General features: G+C 55.8%; 1 protein-coding gene across 1 annotated transcript; it reads left to right on the forward strand.

Annotated features, from left to right (window-relative positions):
* Nucleotides 1-10,620: 10,620 nt before the first annotated feature.
* Nucleotides 10,621-25,822, forward strand: HAS1 (hyaluronan synthase 1). Its single transcript, XM_036422741.2, is given in 5 exon segments — nucleotides 10,621-10,834; nucleotides 15,632-16,357; nucleotides 19,415-19,640; nucleotides 20,740-20,872; nucleotides 25,063-25,822. Coding segments are annotated over 5 exon segments (1,770 nt in total). The 5' UTR covers nucleotides 10,621-10,825; the 3' UTR covers nucleotides 25,739-25,822.
* Nucleotides 25,823-26,643: the final 821 nt, after the last annotated feature.

Here is a 26,643-nt window from a genome sequence, read left to right on the forward strand (position 1 = left end):
CGGTGTGGCTCAGTGGATAGAGCGTCAGCCTGTGGACTGAAGGGTCCCGGGTTCGATTCCGGTCAAGGGCATGTACCTTGGTTGCGGGCACATCCCCAGTGGGGGGTGTGCAGGAGGCAGCTGATCGATGATTCTCTCTCATTGATGTTTCTAACTCTCTATCCCTCTCCCTTCCTCTCTGTAAAAAATCAATAAAATTGATTTTAATATATTTTATTGATTTTTTACAGAGAGGAAGGGAGAGGGATAGTTAGAAACATCCATCAGCTGCCCCCTGCACACCCCCCACCGGGGATGTGCTCGCAACCAAGGTACATGCCCTTGACCGGAATCGAACCTGGGACCCTTTAGTCCCCAGGCCAACGCTCTATCCACTGAGCCAAACGGGCCAGGCCTGTAATATGCACCCTTAGCCAGTGCACCTGGCCGGGATGCTCTGTGCCTGCAGCCCCATTTGCAGAGCTCCGGAGTGATGCCCGTGTGTGTGTGTGTGTGTGTGTGTGTGTGTGTGTGTGTGTGTGTGCCGTTGTGTGCCCCTGGGCCCCCCTCTTCCTCTCCCTGAGCCCCAGTTTTCCCGTTTGGGAGTCAGATGTCCTCCCAGGGCTCAGGGAGCCTGGGCCAGGATGGGGTCTGGGTGAAGCCCACAGCCTGGGGCCGGCAGCAGACGCAGACGGACAGCTCAGCGTGACTGCGTTCCTTCCTCTCCTCTCTGCCTCCTTCTGGGGCACCCGGACTGCCTGCCAGCTGCCGGGACCACAGGCGGGGCCTCCCCTTCTGCTCCTCTGACCTCCTCTGTGTGGACGCCCCCTGACGGCTCCCCTCTGTGCTGCGCTGTCTGTCTGTCCCCCCCCACCCCCCAAACTTCTGAGCTTCCTGCTGCGCGGAGCTCACAGACATGGCCCGGGTGCCAGGCTCTTGGAGGAAGCTGGGGCCCAGGGACCCCGTGGCAGGCCAGCAGGTGGAGGGGGGGCCACCCCCGGCAGGGAGGTGGCTGGCTCCTCCAGAGCTCCTGATCCCCCAGCCCCAGCCGGGCTGACTCCCTAGCCCAGCAGTCGGCAAACTCATCAGTCCACAGAGCCAAAGACTGAAATTTCTTTTGAGGGCCAAGTTTTTTTTAAAAAAATATTTTTATTGAGTTTGTACAGAGAGGAAGGGAGAGAGATAGAAAGCTAGAAACATCGATGAGAGAGAGTCATCCATCAGCTGCCTCCTGCACCCCCCCCCCCCACTGGTATGATATGCCCACAACCAGGGTACATGCCCTTGACCGGAATTGAACCCGGGTCCCTTCAGTCCCCAAGCCGACGCTCTATCCATTGAGCCAAACCGGTCTTGGCCCAAGTTTTTTTTTAACGTAAACTATATAGGTAGGGACGTTGTTATTCACTTAATTAGGTCCTCCTAAGCCGGCCTTTGCTAAAAACTCAAGGGGCCAAAGAGCCGCCTGGTGCTTGAGAGCCGCAGTTTGCCGACCACTGGACTAGACCAAAGCCTGGGCAGCCAGGGCCCCCTCTTGCAGCCTGAGCCAGTCCCGGGGGGGTCCCTGAGTTGCTGCCGGTTGAGGAACAGCTGACACTCACAAAAATGTTCCCGCGTGGGGGACCATGGGAGGTGGTCCCATTTCACAGATGGAACAAGAGAGGCTCAGGGGCATAGAACAGTGGCGAGCGCATGATGCAGTGTGCAGGTGATGCTGTAGAGGTGTGCGCCTGAAACCTGTGTGGTTTGATTAGCCAATAAACTCAGAAGGAAAAACGGAAAGTGGCTGCTTGTCCAAGACCACACAAGTATCCGGCGCCTCCCCGGCCCTCGGCACCCCGTTCCCCCATCCGTCTTCTGACTCAGACTCCGGGTGCCTCCCAGGGAGGCTCCTCGGGGCCCCGTCTGGGGTGAAGGCCGACCCAGGACTCAAGGCGGAACACGGCCCTTCAGCAAGGGAGTCAGGGAGGGAGACACAGAGCAAAGCATGTATGAAACTGACCCGGGTCTGTGAGGTTCCTCAGAGCTGAGGGATGGACTCCATGGCCAGGCCAGGCCCCCTCTGCAGCACCCAACTCCTCTTCCCTCACATCCAGGCCCCCAGCCCCTCCTCCCTCAGACCCAGGGGTCCAGGCCCCCAGGCCCTCCTCCCTCAGACTCAGGGATCCAGGCCCCCAGCCCCTCCTCCCTCAGACCCAGGAGCCCAGACCCCAGCCACTCCTCCCTCAGACCCAGGGGTCCAGGCCCCCAGCCCCTCCTCCCTCAGACCTAGGCCCCCAGCCCCTCCTCCCTCAGACCCAGGGGTCCAGGCCCCCAGCCCCTCCTCCCTCAGACCCAGGCCCCCAGCCCCTCCTCCCTCAGACCCAGGGGTCCAGGCCCCCAGCCCCTCCTCCCTCAGACCTAGGCCCCCAGCCCCTCCTCCCTCAGACTCAGGGGTCCAGGCCCCCAGCCCCTCCTCCCTCAGACCCAGGGGTCCAGGCCCCCAGCCCCTCCTCCCTCAGACCTAGGCCCCCAGCCCCTCCTCCCTCAGACCCAGGGGTCCAGGCCCCCAGCCCCTCCTCCCTCAGACCTAGGCCCCCAGCCACTCCTCCCTCAGACTCAGGGGTCCAGGCCCCCAGCCCCTCCTCCCTCAGACCCAGGGGTCCAGGCCCCCAGCCCCTCCGCCCTCAGACCTAGGCCCCCAGCCCCTCCTCCCTCAGACCCAGGGGCCCAGGCCCCCAGCCCCTCCTCCCTCAGACCCAGGGGTCCAGGCCCCCAGCCCCTCCTCCCTCAGACCCAGGGGTCCAGGCCCCCAGCCCCTCCTCCCTCAGATCTAGGCCCCCAGCCCCTCCTCCCTCAGACCCAAGGGTCCAGGCCCCCAGCCCCTCCTCCCTCAGACTCAGGGATCCAGGCCCCCAGCCCCTCCTCCCTCAGACCCAGGAGCCCAGACCCCAGCCCCCCCTCCCTCAGACCCAGGGGTCCAGGCCCCCAGCCCCCCCTCCCTCAGAACTAGGCCCCCAGCCCCTCCTCCCTCAGACCCAGGGGTCCAGGCCCCCAGCCCCTCCTCCCTCAGACCTAGGCCCCCAGCCCCTCCTCCCTCAGACCCAGGGGTCCAGGCCCCCAGCCCCTCCTCCCTCAGAACTAGGCCCCCAGCCCCTCCTCCCTCAGACCCAGGGGTCCAGGCCCCCAGCCCCTCCTCCCTCAGACCTAGGCCCCCAGCCCCTCCTCCCTCAGACTCAGGGGTCCAGGCCCCCAGCCCCTCCTCCCCCAGACCCAGGGGTCCAGGCCCCCAGCCCCTCCTCCCTCAGACCTAGGCCCCCCGCCCCTCCTCCCTCAGACCCAGGGGCCCAGGCCCCCAGCCCCTCCTCCCTCAGACCCAGGGGTCCAGGCCCCCAGCCCCTCCTCCCTCAGACTCAGGGCTCCAGGCCCCCTGCCCTCCTCCCTCAGACCCAGGGGTCCAGGCCCCCTGCCCTCCTCCCTCAGACCCAGGTTCAGCTGCACACGTGCTCTGCCCTGTGGGCCGGCCTTCACCCCAGACGGGGCCCACAGAGCCTCCCGGCAGGCACAGAGCACTCTGGGTCAGGAAGTGGCTCTCCCCAGGCCTCAGTTTCCCTCTCTGGAAAGTGAGGCCACTCCTGTGGAGCTGCCAGCAAGGAAATCTCTCTCCCTCTCCCTGGCTCTTTTTGTCTGTTTTCCTCCGGGAAAGGGTAGGGGCAATGGAGGAAGCAAGTCTGAAGCAAGTCTTACCCTGGAGAGACAGAGTTATGGGCAGATTACCACCTCCTCCCCCTGTTCCCCCCCCCCCCCGCCCCGTCCCCTGTCACCCCCCCCCCCTTAGGGCCCAGAGGCAGAAGATGGGTGTGCCATCATCGCTGCCTCAGTCCCTCTCTGCATTTCGGTGGAATCCTGGAGGCCTAGGTGTTTTCCAGAGCGTGGGTAGGGGTGGGGGGTGATGTGTGTAACTCCAGCCCGGCCAGAGCGCCACCGAGATCTAAGCCCTTGAGTTCTGGGAAGTCCGGGGCGGTCCACTTCCAGCTTTGGGATCGTTGCAGATCTGGGACACGCCTGGCCCAGGGCCCCACCTCCCCGGCAGCTCCTCCCCCCGCCCCTCTCAGGACTGGCCACTCTGAGGGGTGGACCCTCGGATGCTGGGGAGGGTGGGGAGGGGGTGTCCCAGCTGCTGGGCGTGCTCCCTCCTACCCCTCTGCCTTCCTCCCTGTCCCTCCGCCCTCTCCCCCATCCTCCCCTCTCTGTCCCTCCTCCCTCCCTCCCTCCTTTCTCTGCTCTCCTTTTCCTCCTCCTCCTCCTCCCACTCTGTATCTACCCTCCTGACCCTCCTGACCTCACACATTCATTCGACAGGTACGCATTGACCACCTACTATGTGCCGGACACCGGTCCAGACCCTGAGAAACAGAGTCACGAACAAAGACAGTGGAAACTGTGCGGAACCTGTTAGGCTCAGTGGAAGGAGCGTCGGTCTGCGGACTGAAAGGTCCCAGGTTCGACTCCGGTCAAGGGCATGTACCTTGGTTGCGGGCATATCTCCGGTATGGGGTGTGCAGGAGGCAGCTGGTCGATGTTTCTAACTCTCTGTCCCTCTCCCTTCCTCTCTGTAAAAAATCAATTATTATATATATATATATATATATATATATATATATATATATATATATATATATATAATATCTATATCTATCTATCTATCTATCTATATATATATAATTTTTTTTTCTAAAGAAGCTTTAAAAAAACCCCAAAAACAACCAGTAGAGACTGTTGCCTGGGTAGGGCTAACCAGGGAGACACCCCTTATGCAAAAAAGACAATAAATGGACAAATCTTACTCGTGCTTTGTGTGGGATAAACGCCCAGGAAAAGAGAGAAAGCGGAGGAGGGTAGAGGGGGGCAGGGTTCATGTTAAACAGGGGGGTCCGGTGAGCCTCCCCCCTCCCTTTCTCTCTCCTCTGCTGCTCAGTATCCACCTGTCCCAAAGCACAACCCCCCGCCACCCCCTCCCCCTGCCACCCCCTTCTCCCGCGCCAGGACGTCTGGCAGAGAAATCATTTGCCTGGACTCAGGTATGTAACAGAACACAGACATACTCAGGGTGCTTCCCTGGGCCCCTGCTCTCCCTTGTAATAAAATATCAAGGCAGTCCGAACCGGTTTGGCTCAGTGGATAGAGCCTCAGCCTGCGGACTCAAGGGTCCCAGGTTCGATTCCAGTCAGGGGCATGTGCCTTGGTTGCGGACACATCCCCAGTGGGGGGTGTGCAGGAGGCAGCGGATCAGTGTTTCTCTGTCATTGATGTTTCTAACCCTCCCTCTCCCTTCCTCTCTATAAAAAAATAATAAAATATTTTTTTGTAAAAAAATATCAAGGCAGCCGAAACTGGTTTGGCTCAGTGAATAGAACATCAGCCTTTGGACTGAAAGGTCCCAGGTTCGATTCTGGTCAAGGGCATGTACCTTGGTGGCGGGCACATCCCCGGTAGGGAGTGTGCAGGAGGCAGCTGATGGATGTTTCTCTCTCCTTGATGTTTTTAACTCTCTATCCCTCTCCCTTCCTCTCTGTAAAAAAATCAATAAAATATATTTAAAAATAGATCAAGGCAATAGAACAGGTCCCTGAAATGGTGCAGGTGTCATCAGAACGGCTTCAGGGAACAGCGAACCCACCGCCATGCCTGCTGTCCATCCCCCGGTCTCCTTGCTCCTCAGGGTCCACCAGGCTCTGCGCGCCCCATCCCGTGTCCCCTCCGGCCCACGCCTCCCAGGCTCAGACTCGGAGCTCGCTCTCGCCCGAGGGACCCAGATGTGATCCGCCACCCAGACACGGTGGCCCCAAGTCCCCAGTCGGTGCGTTCGGTGTGTCCCTCACAAGTGCCAGAACTGCCCCTGCCCCTCCCCTGCTTACAGCCCTCCCCTGGCCTCCCCTCCCCGGTGTCCCCAGTCCTAGCCTCTGAACCTGGCACTCAAACCCCTGCTGGGCAGACCTTGCTATGCACCCCTCCCCCGTGCCATACCATTGATGCTTCTGCGTCAATCCACCTGTACTTTCCTTTTTCTTAAAATATATTTTATTGATATTTTACAGAGAGGAAGGGAGAGGGATAGAGAGCTAGAAACGTCGATGAGAGAGAAACATCGACCAGCTGCCTCTTGCACACCCCCTACCGGGGATGTGCCCGCAACCAAGGTACATGCCCTTGACCGGAATCGAACCCGAGACCTTTCAGTCCACAGGCCGACGCTCTACCACTGAGCCAAACCGGTTCCGGGCAACCTGTACTTTCCTGACTGGCCAGGACGTGCCTTGATTGACATGTCCCCCTCTGCACCCCTGCCCTTCACTCTGGTTAACGCTGCCGGCACATCACCTCCTCCAGGAAGCCCTCCAGGACTGCCCAGCCGGGTTGGTGCATCCTCGAACTGTTCTGTGGCCCTCTGTTTACACAGCTGTCTCCTCCACCACCAGACTGGCACCCCCTCAAGGGCTGGGTCCGGGCCTGAGTCATCTCCGGGCCTGGCATCGCCCAGCTGGGGGCCCGGCCTGGCAGCAGGGCGAGAGAGATCCCGGCAGTGAACAGATGTGCTTCCCTCTGACCCTCCCGCCCCCCTATGGCTGCCTCGTCTGCCTTACACGTCCTCTGTCCTGGTCTGGGTTCACGCTCTGAGGCTCTCTGAGCATAACGGAACTCGGGAGGGCCACCGTGGGCCCAGGACAGGGGCCGGGGAGCAGCCCCATTGGAGAGGGGGTTTCTGGGAGAAATGGCCGTGAGTGAGGGGGGCAGGAGGTAGCCCCACGCTCCCAGTTCCTGCCTGCTGGGGGAGAGCCCCACTTCCTCTGTCCTTGGCCTTCAGCTCTGTCCTCTCTTCCAGCCCTGGTCACCTCCCTGCAAGGAATTCTGGGAGCCTGGGCTCCTGGGCCCGAGGGAGGAGGCAGGGGCCTGGGCTCCAGGGCCTGAGGGAGGAAGGGTTGGGGGTCTGGACCCCTGGGTCTGAGGGAGGAGGGGCTGGGGGCCTGGACCCCTGGGTCTGAGGGAGGAGGGCTGGGGGCCTGGGCTCCTGGGTCTGAGGGAGGAGGGGCTGGGGGCCTGGACCCCTGGGTCTGAGGGAGGAGAAGCTGGGGGCCTGGACCCCTGGGTCTGAGGGAGGAGGGGCTGGGGGCCTGGACTCCTGGGTCTGAGGGAGGAAGGGCTGGGGGCCTGGACCCCTGGGTCTGAGGGAGGAGGGGCTGGGGGCCTGGACCCCTGGGTCTGAGGGAGGAGGGCTGGGGTCTGGGCTCCTGGGTCTGAGGGAGGGGGGCTGGGGCCTGGACCCCTGGGTCTGAGGGAGGAGGGCTGGGGTCTGGGCTCCTGGGTCTGAGGGAGGAGGGCTGGGGGCCTGGACCCCTGGGTCTGAGGGAGGAGGGCTGGGGGCCTGGGCTCCTGGGTCTGAGGGAGGAGGGGCTGGGGGCCTGGACTCCTGGGTCTGAGGGAGGAGAAGCTGGGGGCCTGGACCCCTGGGTCTGAGGGAGGAGGGGCTGGGGGCCTGGACTCCTGGGTCTGAGGGAGGAAGGGCTGGGGGCCTGGACCCCTGGGTCTGAGGGAGGAGGGGCTGGGGGCCTGGACCCCTGGGTCTGAGGGAGGAGGGCTGGGGTCTGGGCTCCTGGGTCTGAGGGAGGGGGGCTGGGGCCTGGACCCCTGGGTCTGAGGGAGGAGGGCTGGGGTCTGGGCTCCTGGGTCTGAGGGAGGAGGGCTGGGGGCCTGGACCCCTGGGTCTGAGGGAGGAGGGCTGGGGTCTGGGCTCCTGGGCCTGAGGGAGGAGGGGCTGGGGTCTGGGCTCATGGGTCTGAGGGAGGGGGGCTGGGGTCTGGGCTCCTGGGCCTGAGGGAGGAGGGCCTGGACCCCTGGGTCTGAGGGAGGAGGGGCTGGGGGCCTGGACCCCTGGGTCTGAGGGAGGAGGGCTGGGGTCTGGGCTCCTGTGTCTGAGGGAGGGGGGCTGGGGCCTGGGCTCCTGGGTCTGAGGGAGGAGGGGCTGGGGTCTGGGCTCCTGGGTCTGAGGGAGGAGGGGCTGGGGTCTGGGCTCCTGTGTCTGAGGGAGGGGGGCTGGGGCCTGGGCTCCTGGGTCTGAGGGAGGAGGGGCTGGGGTCTGGGCTCCTGTGTCTGAGGGAGGGGGGCTGGGGCCTGGGCTCCTGGGTCTGAGGGAGGAGGGGCTGGGGTCTGGGCTCCTGGGTCTGAGGGAGGGGGGCTGGGGACTGGGCCCAGAGGAGGAAACCATTGGAGTTAAGAGCCCTGGTCCCTCCTCCCGTGTCCACGCTCTGGTTTTAGAAGCATCTGGTTTTATACAGCGGCTCCACCCTGGCAGGGTGGGCGGGGCCAGGGGGGGGCAGTCAAATACCCAGCTTCTGAGTGGAGCCGGGACTGCCCCAGCCCCACCCTGGGGCAGAGGAATCACCCTCCCCTCAGCCCTGGCTCGGCTCCCACCGGGGACCCATCATCCTGACACAGGCAGACACCAGGCAGCGGCGGCTCCTGGCAGCCGGTCAGCACAGGCCGCTTTGCTCTGGGGAGAGGGCGGGGTTCCCTCGCCGGGCCCAGAACTGGCCCTCTTCCCCCAGCGTCAGGAGCAGCGGAGGCCCCGCACAGCCTGCCTCTCCGGGAACCGGGAGTGAGGGCTTGGCACTTGCAGGGGAGATCCAGGGGCAGGGAGGGGGGGTGCTTAGAGACAGAGAAACATAGAGAAACAGTGAATGAGAAGGAGGGAGGGGAGGGAGGGAGGGAGGGAGGGAGGGAGGGAGAGAGAGAGAGAGAGAGAGAGAGAGAGAGAGAGAGAGAGAGAGAGAGAGAGAGAGAGAGAGAGAGAGAACGCAAGAAAGAAAGAGAGAGAGAGATATGAAGTCTCAGCAAGAGACACAGAGATGCAGAGGGACAGAGGCTGGATAGAGATCCAGATAGATAGGCTGATGGGTAGGTAGGTAGAGGCGGGAAAGGAGACATGGGCAGCCACTAAGAGGAACAGAGGGAAACAAAAGCTGGAAGAGAGAGAGAGAAAGAGAGAGAGAGAGTCATTCAGAGAGAAGGAAATAGAAATACAGAGTCAAAAAAGAGAAACTCAAGGAGAGAGGAGAGAGAGTGGATGAGAAAGTCAGAGAGGCCTTCAAAAAAAAAAAAGAAAAAAAAAAAAAAAGAGAGGCCCTAGCTGGTCTGGCTCAGTGGATAGAGCATCGGCCTGCAGACTGAAAGGTCCCGGGTTCGAATCCAGCCAGGGGCACATGCCTGGGTTATGGGCTCAATCCCCAGTAAGGTGGGTGTGCAGGAGGCAGCTGATCGATGATTCTCTCTCATCATTGATGTTTCTCTCTCTCTCTCCCTCTTCCTTCCTCTCTGAAATCAATGAATCAATAAAAAAATATATATATTTTTAAAGAATAATTGTATATTCATTAGGGTCAACAATAAAAAAATAAAAATAAATAAGATAAAAAAGAATCAGAGTCACAGACACAGGAAGACAGCTACGGAGGGAGAGAAACACATTGTCAGTTCGTAGTAAGAGGAGAAGACAGGAGGAATTAGATACAGGGTTGTTTTGTGCTGTTCTTTCTTTAATATATTTTATTAATTTTTTTACAGAGAGGAAGAGAGAGGGAATGAAAGTTAGAAACATCGATAAGAGAGAGAGAGATCAGCTGCCTCCTGCACACCCCCCATCCCCCCTGGGGATGTGCCCACAACCAAGGTACACTCCCTAGACCGGAATCAGAACTGGGACCCTTGAGTCCGCAGGCCGACGCTCTATCCACTGAGCCACACCGGTTCCGGCTGTGTTGACCTTTCTAATTGTGGGAAGAAGGGCGTGGGAACAGTGACACTGGTCCTGAGGGGCTGGGGGCTCAGAAGCCCCAGGGCCCCCCTCGCACCTTTCAGACTGACTCAGCTTCCGTGGCAGCTCTTTGGGGGCACCTGGCCAGCAACGGAGATGACCCCCAAGTCCCTGGGAGCCAAATCCCAGGGTCCCAGCCTCCTCCTCAGCCCCCGGCACTCACACTCAGGCACCGCACACAGGCACACACACACACACACACACAAACACACAGGCACCGTTCACACGCACACACACACGTGGGCCTGTCAGCTGGACGCCGCGCGGGCAGACATGCACTCACAGCTCCCGTTCCAGACGGCCTGCCTCACAAGCCAGCGCACACACAGTCACACCCGCAGCTACGCACGTGTGTCCTCTCGCTCCTCCTGCCAGTTCCCCAGACAAGTCCCTGGGGGGGACCCACCCCAGGCTGGAGTCTGGGGCTAGGAGGGGAGGGGCAGTGTGCAAGGGCGGGAGGGGGGGATGTCTGGGTGAGAAGGGGGTGGGGAGGAGAATTGGGGTGTGGGGAGGAGAGAGAAATGGGGGGATGAGGAAAGAGTGGGGAGGGATGAAGAGAAATGGAGATTGAGAGAGAGAGAGAGAGAGAGAGAGAGAGAGAGAGAGAGAGAGAGAGAGAGATGGGGACTGGGAGAGAGATGGGGAGAAAATACAGGGATGGAGAGAAACTCAGGGACTGGAGAGGCAAGAGATGAGGAAACTGGGGAGGGAAGGGCTGTGATCGGGGAGCCCCAGGAGGAGAGGGGAGGGCGGTGGGGATGGGGGGACCCGGAGGGAAGGCCGTCTGGGCGCAGGGGGCGGGGGCACTGGCGGGAACCGGGTGGAGCTGCCCGGCGGCCATGACCTCAGAGCCCCTGGCCCAGCTCAGCTCTGACGTCAGCCCCTCCTCCCGCCCCCGCCGGGCCGGCCTACAAAGGGCCCCCCCAGCCCTCCGGCCGCAGAGAAACCCCGGGAGCAGCCGAAGAGGACGAGAGGACGGAGCCCCGACGACCCGCATCCATGAGACAGGTGTGTGAGGGAAGCGCGTGTGCGGGGGCCCTGCCGGGCGGGTGACCACGTGTGCCCAGACCTCAGGTGTGAGCTCAGGTGTGTGCCAGCCACCAGGGGAGGCTGTGTGTGCGGGTCCGGGCTGTGCGGGTGGCCGTCCCACCTGGAGTGTGTGGTGTGTCCACGTCCATGGTCGTGTGGCTGTACGTCCATGCGTGTCTGTGTGCTGGCCGGGTGTGTGCGCGTGCGTGTGTCACAGGTGGATCTGCATTTCTCTCTGTGTTTCTCTCTCTTTCTTATTGATCTTTTACAGAGAGGAAGGGAGAGGGATAGAGAGCTAGAAACATCAATGAGAGAGAAACACTGATCAGCTGCCTCCTGCACACCCCCTACTGGGGATGTGTCCGCAACCAAGGCACATGCCCCTGACCGGGATCGAACCTGGGACCCTTCAGTCCACAGGCTAACTGACGCTCTATCCACTGAGCCAAACTGGTTTCTGCTGCATTTCTCTCTTTATAAAAAAAAATATTTTTTATTGATTTTTTACATAGAGGAAAGGAGAGGGATAGAGAGTTAGAAATGTGGATGAGAGAGAATCATCCATCAGCTGCCTCCTGCACACTCCCTACTGGGGATGTGCCTGTAACCAAGGTACATGCCCTTGACGGTGATCAAACCTGGGACCTTCAGTCCGCAGGCTGGTGCTCTGTCCACTGAGCCACACCGGTTTCGGCTGCATTTCTCTTCTGATGTGTTCCATTTAAGTTTGAGCCAGATGAAACCACCGACATCTGGCCTCTCCTGACCTGTAAAAAAAAAATGGCAGTTTCATAGGGTTCGAACCCCAGCGTGACTCTTGCTGTTCTGTGGTCATCCAGACCCTGGGTGGGTGCCCGGGTCTGCTGTCGGGTGGGCATCTGCTCTCGGCATCGCTCCTTTTTGCCAAGAGGCGAATGTCCCAGCCCACCTGTGGCTGCTGGTGGGGGTCTTAGCATCACCAAGTTCTGCCTTAGAACATGCGTCTGGTCATCTTCTGGGACCTGCGTGTCTCTGCGTGTCTCTGTGTGTTACTCGTCGTGTATGGGTGTACGCCTGGGTGGGTGTCCATGTGTGTTCATGCATGTGGTTGGGATTAAAACCCACCCATTTGGGCGAGTCCCAGCAGGAAGCTGGCCACCCCCAGACATCCAGACAGGGCCCCGCGTGGGGTGAAGGGACAGAGCAGGAGGATCTCGGGAGAAATAATAACAATTATTGGTGTGGAGCGCTGACTTGCTCCCACCTGCGCCCTGTCCTATGGGAACAGAAAGGGAGCTGCAGACACGGTTTATTTTTTATTTTATTTTTAAAAATATATTTTATTGAGTTTTTACAGAGAGGAAGGGAGAGGGAGAGTTAGAAACATCGATGAGAGAGAATAATCATCCATCATCTGCCTCCTGCACACCCCCAACCAGGAATGTGCCTGCAACCAAGGTACATGCCCTTGACCGGAATCAAACCTGGGGCCCTTCAGTCCTCAGCCGATGCTCTATCCACTGAGCCAAACCAGTTTTTGGCTGCAGATATGGTTTAAAATGTCCTCGTAGCTGCACTGAAACCATGTAAAAAGAAGCAGGCGAAGTTAATGTTAGTGATATGTTTGATTTAACCCAGGTGTACTGGGGGGTCGGTAAGCTGTCTGTCCAAGGCCAAGCTGGTTTGGCTCAGTGGATAGAGCATTGGCCTGTGGACTCAAGGGTCCCAGGTTCAATTCTGGTCAAGGGCATGTACCTTTGTTGCAGACACATCCCCAGTGGGGGGGGGGTGTGTGTGCAGGAGGCAGCTGATTGATGTTTCTGACTCTCTATCTCTCCCTTTTTCTCTGTAAAAAAATCAATAAAAATATATTTAATAAACAAAACAAAAAACGCGAACACCGGTGTCAGCTTGCCATAGTGAATAAAAGCAGCGCGCACTGGGCCACAGATATATAGTTGCTTTATATCCAAATATTCTCATTTTAGCAGGTCCCCCTTACAAAAATATGAATGAGACATTTTGCTTTCTGTCTTGCGTTCTCAGGCTTCAAAATCCAAATGCGTAGCCCGTCTGATAAGAAGCTACATTTTCCATGGGGATGCTTGGATTTTGTAAGGTTTACAGTTGAAAAAGACCTTCCTTGTTTCAAACACACTTAAGCCCTTTCCAATAACGGAACTAAGGATCGTCGTTTATATTTAAATTAGTTTAAATTAAATAAAATGAAAAAATTCAGCTCCTCGGTCATAGTGGCTGCATTCCAAGGGCTCCGTAGCCACATGTGGCCGGTGACTCCTGTACTGTATCCTTTTTTTAAAAAAATATATATTTTATTGATTTTGAACAGAGAGGATGGGAGAGGGATAGAGAGCTAGAAACGTCGATGAGAGAGAAACATCGACCAGCTGCCTCTTGCACACCCCCTACTGGGGATGTGCCTGCAACCAATGTACATGCCCTTGACAGGAATCGAACCCGGGACCTTTCAGTCTGCAGACCGACGCTGTATCGACGGAGCCAAACCGGTCTTGGCATCCTGTATTGTGTCCTTTAAGAATATATTGCTCCAGCTGGTTTGGCTCTGTGGGTGGAGAGTCGGCCTGCGGACTCAAGGGTCCCAGGTTTGATTCCGGTCAGGAGCACATGCCCAGATTGTGGGCTCTTGTCTCCAGTGGGGGGAGGGCGGGTCGTGCAGGAGGCAGCCGATCAGTGATTCTCTCATCATTGATGTTTCTGTCTCTCTCTTCCTTTCCCTTTCTCTCTGAAATCAATAAAAATATATTGTAATTTTTTTTTTTTATTGATTGATTTTTAGGGAGAGAGGGAGAGAAAGACACACACAGAGAGACATTGATTTGTCGTTCCACTCGTTTATGCATTCATTGGTTGATTTTTGTTGGTGCCCTAACCTAGGATCGAACCCACAACCTTGCTGGATCATGATGTCGCCCCTAACCAACTGACCTACCTGGCCAGGGCACAGCTCTGTATCTTTTTTTAAAAATATATTTTATTGATTTTGTACAGAGAGGAAGGGAGAGAGATACAGAGTTAGAAACATCGATGAGAGAGAGTCATTGATCAGCTGCCTCTTGCACACCCCCTACTGGGGATATGCCTGCAACCAAGGTACATACATGCCCTTGACTGGAATCGAACCCGGGACCCTTCAGTCCTCAAGCCAACGCTCTATCCATTGAGCCAAACGGGTTTCGGCACAGCACTGTATCTTAATGACTAACTCAAATCCTAATAAATAAACCCCAAAGTGGGGCTTGGTGCCACAGGAGGCAGTTGAGCAGAGAGAAGGACACTGAGCCAGGGACCTTGGGCCAGAGCAGACACCGGTGTTCCTCGGTTTCCTTATCTAATGTTCTATCCACTGAGCCAGGAGATCTCTATCCACTGAGCCGGGGGAGAGGAACAGTACCTACCTCCCTAGAGCCGTGCTTAGAGCGTGGCTCGGGCTAGATCCCCATTTTACAGCCCATCAGGCGGGAGGCACCCCTCCCCTCTGATTCTGGACTCTTCCAGCCCCGCAGACGGGCACCGGGTCCCGGCAGGGGGAGAGGGGGGGAGGTGGTGAACAGGAGGAAACTCCCACCACCACCTGTGGGCTTCCTGGCCCTGGGCAATGCACTCCTGGCTCTGTGGGCCTCGGTTTTGCCGTCTCTGCGGGGAGGAAAGCCGGGATATAAGGTTGTGGCTTCATGATTGGATCCTTAGGGTTCCAATCCTGGCTCCTCGGCAGTCCAGGTGTGAGCATGGGCGGGCTCCTCTGTTGTGAGCTTTATTTAAATTTTTTCCCTTAAAAAAAAAAATTTTATTGATTTTGAACAGAGAGGAAGGGAGAGAGATAGAGTTAGAAACATCGATGAGAGTCATCGATCAGCTGCCTATTGCACACCCCCCACTGGGGATGTGCTCGCAACCAAGGTACATGCCCTTGACCGGAATCGACCCCGGGACCCTTCAGTCCCCAAGCCGATGCTCTATCCATTGAGCCAAACCGGTTTCGGCATAATTTTTTTTCCCCATTTTTAAAATTAAGATATTATATGTGTACATATCTTACCATGGCTCCCCGCCCCACTCCCATGGTTGTGAGGTTTAAACTAAGTTCCTCAAAAAGGCTAAGAGAAGCCTTTGAAGGTATTGTTCTTTTATTTTTATGTTTTTAAAAAATATATTTCTTTATTGATATCAGAGAGGAAGGGAGAAAGAGAGATACAAACATCAATGATGAGAGTGGATCATTGATCGGCTGCCTCCTGCACACCCCTTACTGGGGATCAAGCCTGCAACTCAGGCATTTGCCCTTGGTGGGAATCAAACCTGGGGTCCTGCAGTCCGCAGGCTAACGTGGACAGAGCTTCGGTCTGCGGACTGGAAGGTCCCAGGTTCGATTCCGGTCAAGGGCATGTACCTTGGTTGTGGGCACATCCCTGGTGCGGGGTGTGCAGGAGGCAGCTGGTCGTTGTTTCTCTCCCATCGATGTTTCTAGCTCTCTATCCCTCTCCCTTCCTCCCTGTAAAAAAATCAATAAAATATATTTACTTAAAAGAATGTGGGGGAAATGCACTTGAATCAACGCAATGGGGAATGCCTTGATGGGTGTTTGCAGCAATTATTTTAACCAATGAACATAAGATTGGATACTCAGGGGATTTTTTATTTTATTTATTTATTATTGTTATTTTTGCAAGAAAGGGGATGCTATCCTCGGCTGGGGGAACCCCCCACTGGACACGCCCCTTTCCAACCTCTCTCTCCCCCCTTGTCTGTCTCGACCAGGACCTGCCCAAGCCCAGCCGGGCGGCCCGCGCCTGCACCGGCCCTGCGCGCCGGGTGCTGACCCTGGCCTTCGCGCTGCTCATCCTGGCGCTCATCACCTGGGCCTACGCGGCGGGCGTGCCGCTGGCCTCGGACCGCCACGGGCTGCTGGCCTTCGGCCTGTACGGCGCCTTCCTGTCGGCGCACCTGGTGGCGCAGAGCCTGTTCGCCTACCTGGAGCACCGGCGCGTGGCGGCGGCGGCGCGGCGCGCGGCGGCGCGGGGGCCCCCGGACGCGGCGCGCGCGCGCAGCGTGGCGCTCACCATCTCGGCGTTCCAGGAGGACCCCGCGTACCTGCGCCAGTGCCTGGCCTCCGCGCGCGCCCTCGTGTACCCGCGCGCGCGCCTGCGCGTGCTCATGGTGGTGGACGGCAACCGCGCCGAGGACCTCTACATGGTGGACATGTTCCGCGAGGTCTTCGCCGACGAGGACCCCGCCACCTACGTGTGGGACGGCAACTACCACCAGCCCTGGGAGCCCGCGGCGGCGGGGGGCGCGGCGGGGGCGACGGGGGCGGCGGGGGCCGGCGCCTACCGCGAGGTGGAGGCTGAGGACCCCGGGCGCCTGGCGGTGGAGGCGCTGGTGAGGACGCGCCGCTGCGTGTGCGTGGCGCAGCGCTGGGGCGGCAAGCGCGAGGTCATGTACACCGCTTTCAAGGCGCTGGGCGACTCCGTGGACTACGTGCAGGTGAGCGGACGGCGGCCCCCAACCCCACGTGGCCCTGGCACCCGAACCCCACTTCTCCGAGGCCTCGGTTCAGGGTCGATTGGAACGAACCTCTTCCTTTATTCATTCATCCGTTTGGGGCAGAAATTCTTTCCTTGCCTCTTCCATCCATCCATTCATCCATTTATCCATTCATCCATCCATCGATCCACCCATCCATCCATTTATCCATCTGTCCACCCATCCATCTATCTATCCATCCATCTCATCCATCCATCCATTTATCCATCTGTCCACCCATCCATCTATCTATCCATCCATCTCATCCATCCATCCATGAATCCATCCATCCATCCATTTATCCATCCATCTATCCATCCATCCATCCATGCATCCATGCACCCATCTATCCATCCATGAATCCATTCATCCATTTATCCATCCATCCACCCACCCACCCACCCACCCACCCATCCATTTATCCATCCATCCATCCCATCCAACCATCCATCCACTCCATCCATTTACCCATCCATCCATCCATCCATCCATTTACCCATCCATCCACCCATCCATTCATCCATCCAATAAGTGATCACTCATTTATTTATTCGTCCATCCAATGCAGAGATTCATTTCTTCCTTCAACCAATGTAGAAATTATTTTCTTCACGCATTCATTTATGCATTCACCTATCCATCTCATTATTCATTAAACTTACTTATTTTTTTGTTTTGTCTTTATTGACTTTAGAGAGAAAGGAAGAGAGAGAAATAGATAGAAACATGGGTGAGAGAGAGACATACCCTGTTTCCTCAAAAATAAGACAGTGTCTTATATTAATTTTTTCTCCCAAAGTTGCGCTAGGTCTTATTTTCAGGGGATATCTTATCTTTCCATGCGCTAGGTCTTATTTTCAGGGAAACACGGTAGGTTGGCTGCCTCTGCACGCCCCCTACTGGGGATCGACCTGAAACCAGGGCACGTGCCCTGGTCCGGAAATCCAACCCGGGACCTCTTGATTCTCTGGGTCGGGACACTCAACCACTGAGCCACACTGGCTAGAGATCCCTTCATTCAATGTTGAGATTCTCTTGTTCATTTTTCCCATCCACTTACCAGTCTATTCCATATAGAGAGTCATTTGTTCACTTAGTCATTCACTCATTCATTCGTTGTAGCGACTCATTCGTCAATGCATGGCATTGGTTCTCTGTTACTGCATAACACATGACGATACCCTTTTCAGCATGAGACAAAACACATTTATTATCTCCTAGTTTCCATGGCTCAGGACTCTGGGCAAAGCTCGGCCGGGTCCTCTGTTCAACCCATCAGGCCGCAAGTATGGGTCTTGTCTAAGGCTCAGTGTCCTCTTCCACGCTCACGTGTTTGTTGACAGTTTTGTTTGTTTTGTTTTTCACCGTCGTGTGTGCCACACCGGCACAACCAAGGGTGAACCTGAGTGGGGGCGGCTGAAAGGCTTAGGAAAGACAGAGAAGGGAACGAAAGCTGGGTCTCGGTGGGACACTGCTTCCTGAGAGACAGCGACAACGCCCACAAGCCGTGTCTTTATTTTATAGCAGGTGCCATGGGGCAGAGGAAGGGCGTGATCGAGATGTTTACAGCATTCTTCTTTATTTTTTAATATTTTTATTTTTATTGATTTCAGAGAGGAAGGGAGAGGGAGAGAGAGAAATACCAACGACGAGAGAGAACCATTAATCGGCTGCCTTCCGCATGCCCCCTACCGAGGATGGAGCCTGAAACCCAGGCATGTGCCCTTGATTGGAATCGAACCCGGGACTCTTCAGTCTGCAGGCTGATGCTCTATCCACTGAGCCAAACCAGCCAGGGCTACAGCACTCTCCTTGGTTTCCATCCTACTCCATTACATGGACCTGATCAAGCTTTGTTCACTTGCAGCCTGTATCACTCAGGCACCTGGGGCCACGTGTATGGCTCAAGCTGACAACTCCAGCTGCTGGCTGTCGTTGTGCGGGAGGGCCCTGCCCTCCAAGCTGGGACTTGCACGTGGCCACGACAGGACTGTGCCCTCTCCTCAGTCCGAGGCTTGGACCTGTCCAAACTCTGTAGCCGCGCTCCACAGTCATAAAACTCAGGGTAGCGTGCCTCTTTCGGACTGGCAACAGGAAGTCTCGGACTTCCAGACCCTCTGGTATAGGGCTCACCTGACGAGGCCAGGCCCACACCCTGGATACTTTCCCTTTGATTAGCTCACAGTTAAGAGATGAGGAACCTTGCCCCGGCTGGTGTGGCTCAGTGGATAGAGCACCGGCCTACAGTCTGAAGGGTTTGATTCCCTGTCAAGGGCACATGCCCAGATTGTGGGCTCGTGCAGGAGGCAGCTGATCCATGATTCCCTCCCATCATTGATGTTTCTCTCACTCTCTCTCTCCCTCTCTCTTCATCTCTGAAACCAATGAAAATATTTTTTTTTAAAAAGAGAGATTAGGAACCTTAATTACATTGCAAAACCCCTTCAGCTTTTCCATAACAGGTGATAGCATCACGGGAGTTACATCCCATCACTTTCGCCACAGCCTGTTTGTCAGAAGAAAGTTAGACAGGTCTGGGCCAAACACCAGAGAGGATATTTATAAATACAACAGCGTGGGTCTTGGGGAGGGTCCCTGTCATCTTAAAATGTGATCAGACTGCCAAAACCGGTTTGGCTCAGTGGATAGGGCGTCAGCCTGTGGACTGAAGGATCCCAGGTTCGATTCCGGTCAAGGTCATGTGTCTTGGTTGCGGGCACATCCCCAGTGGGGGCGGAGGTGGGGGGCGTTGTGCAGGAGGCAGCTGATCGATGCTTCTGTCTCATCGATGTTTCTAACTCTCTATCATCCCTCTCTCTTCCTCTCTGTAAAAATTCAACAACATATAGTTTTAAAGAAATGTGATTAGACATAGGAAATTACTGAGAATTCAAGGTTACGATCGAACTGGCTGCAGAGGGTCCCCGCTGCTCCCCACCCCACCCCTGGGTGCCCTCGCCTCAAGCACCGGCTCCATTCAGAGGACCTAGCCTGATCCTGGTCCCTTCAACCCCACAGGTCTGCGACTCGGACACGAGGCTGGACCCCATGGCGCTGCTGGAGCTGGTGCGGGTGCTGGACGAGGACCCCCGGGTGGGGGCCGTGGGAGGGGACGTGCGGATCCTCAACCCCCTGGACTCCTGGGTCAGCTTCCTGAGCAGCCTGCGGTACTGGGTGGCCTTCAACGTGGAGCGGGCCTGCCAGAGCTACTTCCACTGCGTGTCCTGCATCAGCGGCCCCCTCGGTGAGCAGCGGCCGGGCGTGGCGGTGCTCTGGACGGGGTGAGAGGGAGAGGGGGGAGCCAGAAAGATGGTGGACAAGGGGAAACCAAGATAGTGGCCTAGGTCAGCATCTAAGCTGCCACCTCGCACAAACAATTTCAAAACCACCGCTAAAAGACAGGAAGGACATCATCCTCCAAAACCACAGGAAAGCTGGCTGAGTGGGAAAATCTACAACTAGAAAGAAGGAGATAGATTAAAATCGTACGCCTATGGATGAGGACGATGGGGGAGGGAGGAGGTAAGGGCAGAGGGTGGGGTGGGAACTGGGGGGAAGGGAGCTAGGGGCAGGGGGGAAAGGAGAAACAATTATAATAACCTGAGCAATAAAGATTTATTAAATTTGAAAAAAAAAGTTGATCCAGAAAAAAAGGAAGATTGTGGACCAAGATGGGGCTTGGACAGGAATCAGGGAGAGGGATGAGATGGGAAGTTGGAGGGAGGGGTGGTGGTTGGTGTGTGGAAGAAAGGGTGTGGATGAGCCCTGGGCCAGGGGTTTGGGGGGGGAGAGGGTTTTGGGGGGGGGGAGGGTTTTGGGGAAGGAGTCAGGGTCAGGGTCGGGAACAGGTTTGAGGTTGGGTGGGATGAGGATGAGGAGGGGAGGGGTGGAGAATAGATTTGGGCTTGGGCCGAAACCGGTTTGGCTCAGTGGATAGAGAGTCAGCCTGAGGACTGAAAGGTCCCAGGTTCGATTCTGGTCAAGGGCATATACCTGGGTTATTCCTCTCTCTTCCTCTCTGTAAAAAATCAATAAATTAGAGAGAGAGAGAGAGAGAGAGAGAGAAGATTTGGGATGGAGGAAGGGTCTGGGGGTGCCGTCAGAGTGGGTACGGTCAGGGACAGGATTGGGGCAAATCTGGGATGGATGTGGGGCCGAGGAAGGGTTTGGGGCTAGTGTTGTGGTTGGGGTAACAGGGCTGAGAATGGGGCTGACGTGGTGTTCAGGATGGGGTTGGCATTGGAGACGCGTTGGGGTTCGAGATAGGAGTGGGGACCGTGTAGGCGACGGCAGAGGCTGACTCTCTGTACCCCCCTCTCCCGGCCCTCCTCCCGTCCGCCCAGGCCTCTACAGGAACCACCTCCTGCAGCAGTTTCTCGAGGCCTGGTACAACCAGAAGTTCCTGGGCACCCACTGCACGTTCGGGGACGACCGGCACCTCACCAACCGCATGCTCAGCATGGGCTACGCCACCAAGTGAGCCGAGGGGCCGGGTGGCGGGGTGGGCGTGGAGGCCAAAGAGTATCCTGTGTTTGTGTGCTTGTGATAGTGTGTGTGTGTGTGTGTGTGTGTGTGTGTGTGTGTGTTGGTGTGTGTATGTGTAATGAATTCTCCAAACCCAGAGTCACTTGCAGGACAATGGGCTCTTCCAAGTGAGACATGAAGAGGAGAGAGGGCCGAAGTAGGTTTGGCTCAGTGGATAGAGCATCGGCCTGTGGACCGAGCCGCGGTTTGCTGACCACGGGCCTACAGTGTTTTGTGTCTGGGGAGGTAGCAGTGAAGGAAAGAGACACTGGCACGCTCACGCTGACTGGGCAGGCAGGCAGGCAGAAAGGAAGGTACAGAACCGTATAGTGCCATGGAGATGGAGGAAGCCAGGAAGGGGGATGGGAAGCTTAAGGGCAGGGAATGAATGGGCTAAACATGGTGCCAGAGGCGAGAGAGGGATGGAGGCTGAACACGGCGCAAGGGAGCGTGCAGGGGAGGAGGACAGAGTGCGCAGGGAGCCACTCATGGAAGGCTGTGGGCAGGGTAAGAGCTTCAGCCTGAAATGAGGGTTTTTAAAAAATATATATACTTTTTACTGATTTTTTTCACAGAGAGGAAGGGAGAGGGATAGAGAGTCAGAAACATCGATGAGAGAGATATATTGATCAGCTGCCTCCTGCACACCCCCTATTGGGGATGTGCCCGCATGCAACCAAGGTACATGCCCTTGACTGGAATCGAACCCGGGACCTTTCAGTCCGCAAGCCAATGCTCTACCCACTGAGCCACGCCGGTTTGCGGGAAGGTTAGAGAGAGAGGTGGGAGGAGATAAGAGATCAACCGAAAGACGTGTGTGCATGCACAGAAGCATAACCAATGACGGAAAACTCTGGGGGGTGAGGCATGCATCCATAGGATCGCTCTGGCCGCTGTTTTGAACGCAACCTGCAAGGGGCCAGGGGGTTCGCAGGGAGGCCACCGAGGATGCCAGGGGACACGGGAAGGAGACGGGACACGGTTGGGAAATGCCGTGGGGACAGGATAGCCCCGACCCCTCCTAACCCACGGGGTGCTGGCAGCCACCTGATGACGTGCACGCTCGGGATTCCAGCCTGGTGTGGGTGTGGCTGGACGCCGGCGGGGATTGATTGGTGATGTCTGTCAAGGCCATAGGAAGGGAGGTTGATGGCTCCCGGGAGAGGCCCTCACACGTGGCATGTTCTGGGGAGAAACATGCCTGGCGTGTTCCTCACCCTGGGGCCCGCCAATAACAGTCGGCGCCAGAGCATTCGTCATAGATGAGTGACAGTATTAGTAATGGTGTTAGTAACCGTAACGACACTGGCGATGGCAATAATACCGTTAGTCATTGTGAAAACAGTAGTACAGAGTAGATAACGTTTATTGAACAAAATAACATTTGTTGAACAGACAGGCCCTAAGCACTTGGCATTGAATCCTCACAATTAGGTAGAAACCATTATTTAATTTTTTTAAAAAATATATTTTATTTTTTTACAGAGAGGAAGGGAGAGGGATAGAGAGTTAGAAGCATGGATGAGAGAGAAACATCGATCAGCTGCCTCCTGCGGGGATGTGCCGGCAACCAAGGTGCATGCCCTTGACCGGAATCGAACCTGGGACCTTTCAGTCTGCAGGCCAACGTTCTATCCACTGAGCCAAACCAGTTTCAGCCATTGTTTGTTTTTAAACAGCCTTAAAAAAATATTTTTATTGATTTCAGAGAAGAAAGGAGAGGGGGAGAGAGATAGAAACATCAATGATAAGAGAAAATCATTGATTGAATGCCTCCTGCGCGCCCCCCACTGGGGATCAAGCCCACAACCTGGGCGTGTGCCCTTGACTGGAATTGAATCCAGGAACCTTCAGGCTACAGGCTGATGCTCTATCCACTGAGCCACACCAGCTAGGACTAGGTACAAACCATTACCAAACCCCTTTTAAAACAGGGTAACACTGCCCAGCTGGTGTGGCTCTGTGGTTGAGCATACACCTATGAACCCAGGAGGTCACGGTTCGATTCCCCGGGCAGGGCATGTGCCTAGGCTGCAGGCTTGATCCCCAGTAGGTGGTGTGCATGAGGCAGCCGGTCAATGATTCTCTCTCATCATTGATATTTATTTATTCTTTTTTCTTTTAATTTTTATTTTCCCCTCATTTTTTATTAAGGCATTACGTGTGTACATATCTTACCATTGCTCCCCCCACCCTGTTCCCATACATGCCCTCACCCCCCCCCCCCCCCCCCCCAGTGTCCTGGGTCCACTGGTTATGCTCACATGCATGCATACAAGCCCTTTGGTTGATCTCTTATCTCCCTTACCTTCCTGCTGTAATTTGATAGTCCGTTTGATGCTTTACTGCCTCTGTATCTATCTTCTTGTTCATCCCTTTACAATATTCTTTTTTATATATATATAAATTATCCACAAATGAGTGAGGTCATGTGGAATTTTTCATTCACTGACTGGCCTATTTCACTCAGCATAATTGCTCTCCAGTTCCATCCAGGCTGCTGCTGCAAATGGTAAGAATCCCTCCTTTTTATGGCAGCATAGTATTCCGTTGTGTAGATGGACCATTCGTTTTCTGGTCCAGTCATCTGCTGATGGGCGCGTTTCCAAATCTTAGCTATGGTGAATTGTGCTGCTATCATCATCGGTATTTCCATCTCTCCCTCTCCCTTCTCTGAAATCTGTAAAAATATATTTAAAAAATAAATGTGGGCCGAAACCGATTTGGCTCAGTGGATAGAGCATCGGCCTGTGGACTCAAGGGTCCCATTTCGATTCTGATCAAGGGCATGTATATCTTCGTTGCGGGCACATCCCCAGTAGGAGGTGTGCAGGAGGCAGCTGATGGATGTTTCTCACTCTCTATCCCTCTCCCTTCCTCTCTGTAAGAAAAATCAAGCCGAAACCAGTTTGGCTCAGTGAGAGCAGTGTTTCCCAACCTTCTCTCATGATGAGAATCACCTGGTGGAGTTGTTAAAACACAGATTCCCGGATCCCAACTAAGAAGTGCTAAACTAGGCAGTGACCAGACACGGAGCAGCTGGTTGTGGAACAAACCAGAGCAACAGAGGCCAGGCCCGGGTCAGCCTGGCCCAAAACAGCTCGCTCCTCACCTGCCCCTGCCCCACGGCTGCCTCTCAGACATGGCTGGAAACTTTTGCGGGAACTTGAGGGTCTGCTGAATCAAGTGATGAAGGCTTAGATCTGGATGTGTTGAGTTAGTATAGTCCTGGGGTGTTGATCTGTGAGTGCCTTGGGTGGGGCCTGGATGAGGCTGGTTGTCCTATTAGGAAATGTCTTTTGTGTGAAGTGTATCATTGGGCATGTGGAGGTATTATTGATATGAGAAAATGCTAAGTAACAGATTTGCTATCTGAAAAGGGATTTACTATCGGGGAAAGGGAGGGAGGAAGAGACTGAACATAAACTGTGCACCAATGGATGAGGATGAGGGGGCAGAGGTTGGGGTGGGAACCTGGTGGAGGGGGGAAGAAACGAGGAACCTGTGTAATAATATGAACAATAAAGATTGATTAAAAAAAAAAAAAAAAAAAAAAAAAGAAGTGCTAAACTAGAATTTTTGGGAACATATAGGTAAAATTGTATACTTAACTAGTGCTCTAAGACAGATTTTATATACAGAGCACTAAGTTAGGTATGCAATTTTTACCTATATGTTCTCAAAAATTCTAGTTTAGCACTTCTTAGTTGGGATTCGGGAATCTGTGTTTTAACAACTCCACCAGGTGATTCTCATCATGAGAGAAGGTTGGGAAACACTGGGATAGAGCATCGGCCTGTGGACTCAAGGATCCCAGTTCGATTCTGGTCAAGGGCATGTACCTTGACTGCGGGCCCATCCCCAACAGGGGGTGTGCAGGAGGCAGCAGGTCGATGTTTCTGGCTCTCTACCTCTCTCCCTTCCTCTCTGTAACAAATCAATAAAATAAAAAAAAATCAATAAAATATATTAAAAATAATAGGGTACCACTGAGGCTCAGAGAGGTTCAGAAAGCTTGCCCTGGTGTGTGTGTGTGTATGTGTGTGTGTGTGTGTGTGATGGTCTTAGTGGCCACATGGCTCTGGATTCCTGCCCCCAAGGAAAGCCTCGCTGATGCCCACTTCTCTCCCCTCCTTTTGCAGGTACACGTCCCGCTCCCGCTGCTACTCGGAGACGCCCGCGTCCTTCCTGCGCTGGCTGAGCCAGCAGACGCGCTGGTCCAAGTCCTACTTCCGCGAGTGGCTGTACAACGCGCTGTGGTGACACCGGCACCACGCGTGGATGACGTACGAGGCGGTGGTGTCGGGCCTGTTCCCGTTCTTCGTGGCGGCCACGGTGCTGCGGCTGTTCTACGCGGGCCGCCCGTGGGCGCTGCTGTGGGTGCTGCTGTGCGTGCAGGGCGTGGCGCTGGCCAAGGCGGCCTTCGCGGCCTGGCTGCGCGGCTGCGGCCGCATGCTGCTGCTGTCGCTCTACGCGCCGCTCTACATGGGCGGCCTGCTGCCCGCCAAGTTCCTGGCGCTGGCCACCATGAACCAGAGCGGCTGGGGCACGTCGGGCCGCCGCAAGCTGGCCGCCAACTACGTGCCGGTGCTGCCGCTGGCGCTGTGGGCGCTGCTGCTGCTGGGCGGCCTGGCGCGCAGCGTGGCGCGGGAGGCGCGCGCCGACTGGAGCGGGCCCGCGCGCGCCGCCGAAGCGCGCCACCTGGCGGCCGGCGCCGGCGCCTACGTGGGCTACTGGGCGCTCATGCTCGCCCTCTACTGGGTGGGCGTGCGGAGGCTCTGCAGGCGCAGGGCCGGGGGCTACCGCGTGCAGGTGTGACCGACTCCAGGGATCCAGGAGGAGGAGGATGCACGGAAGATGGAGACACCTCGTGCGCCCCAGGAGCTGCGAATGAACTTGCTGGGGGGCGGGGGTGGGGGGGGGGAGGTCTCTGGGCCTCAGCTTCCCTCCTCTGGGAAGGGAGATGGTGGTGGTGGTGGTGGTGGGAGGGGGTACACTCAAGATTCTGCAGCCTGGACTGTTGTGGGGCTGGGACTTCTGGGTCTCTAAGGGGAGGGGGGGTATTTATTGATCAGGGTGTGATTTTTGATTTTTTTTTTTTTAGGGGCATGGGGGAAAGGGGCCCCCAGCTGCCCCCTGTTCTTAATTTAAATCTCCATGTGTACTGTGTGATTAGGGTGTAATAAAAACGTTTATTTATTTTTCTTCCCCGACACGTCTTTTTGTGGTTGTGAATGAAGGGGGGAGCTGTGTGGTTGAGGAGTGGGGACTTCTGGCTCAGCCCTCGGTGTCCAGCTTTTTAAAAAAAAATGTATTTTTAGCCCTAACTGGTTTGGCACTAGTCAAGGGGCACATCTTCTTCCTTCCCCTCAAAAAAAAAAAAAAAAAATCAATAAAATATATTTAGAAAATAAATATTTTTATTGCCTTCACCGGTTTGGCTCGGTGGATAGAGCGTCGGCCTGCGGACTGAAGGGTCCCAGGTTCGATTCCAGTCAAGGGCATGTACCTGGGTTGCGGGCACATCCCCAGTTAGGAGGTATGCAAGAGGCAGCTTATTGATGCTTCTTTCCCATCAATGTTTCTAACTATCCCACTCTCTTCCTCTGTAAAAAAAAAAAAATCAATAAAAAATATTTTTTAAAAATTATATATATATATATATATATATATATATATATATATATATATATCTTTAATGGATTTAGAGAGAGGAGAAACAC

The sequence above is a fragment of the Pipistrellus kuhlii genome, unplaced genomic scaffold, assembly GCF_014108245.1.
Source record: "Pipistrellus kuhlii isolate mPipKuh1 unplaced genomic scaffold, mPipKuh1.p scaffold_m20_p_71, whole genome shotgun sequence".
Lineage (NCBI taxonomy): Eukaryota > Metazoa > Chordata > Mammalia > Chiroptera > Vespertilionidae > Pipistrellus > Pipistrellus kuhlii.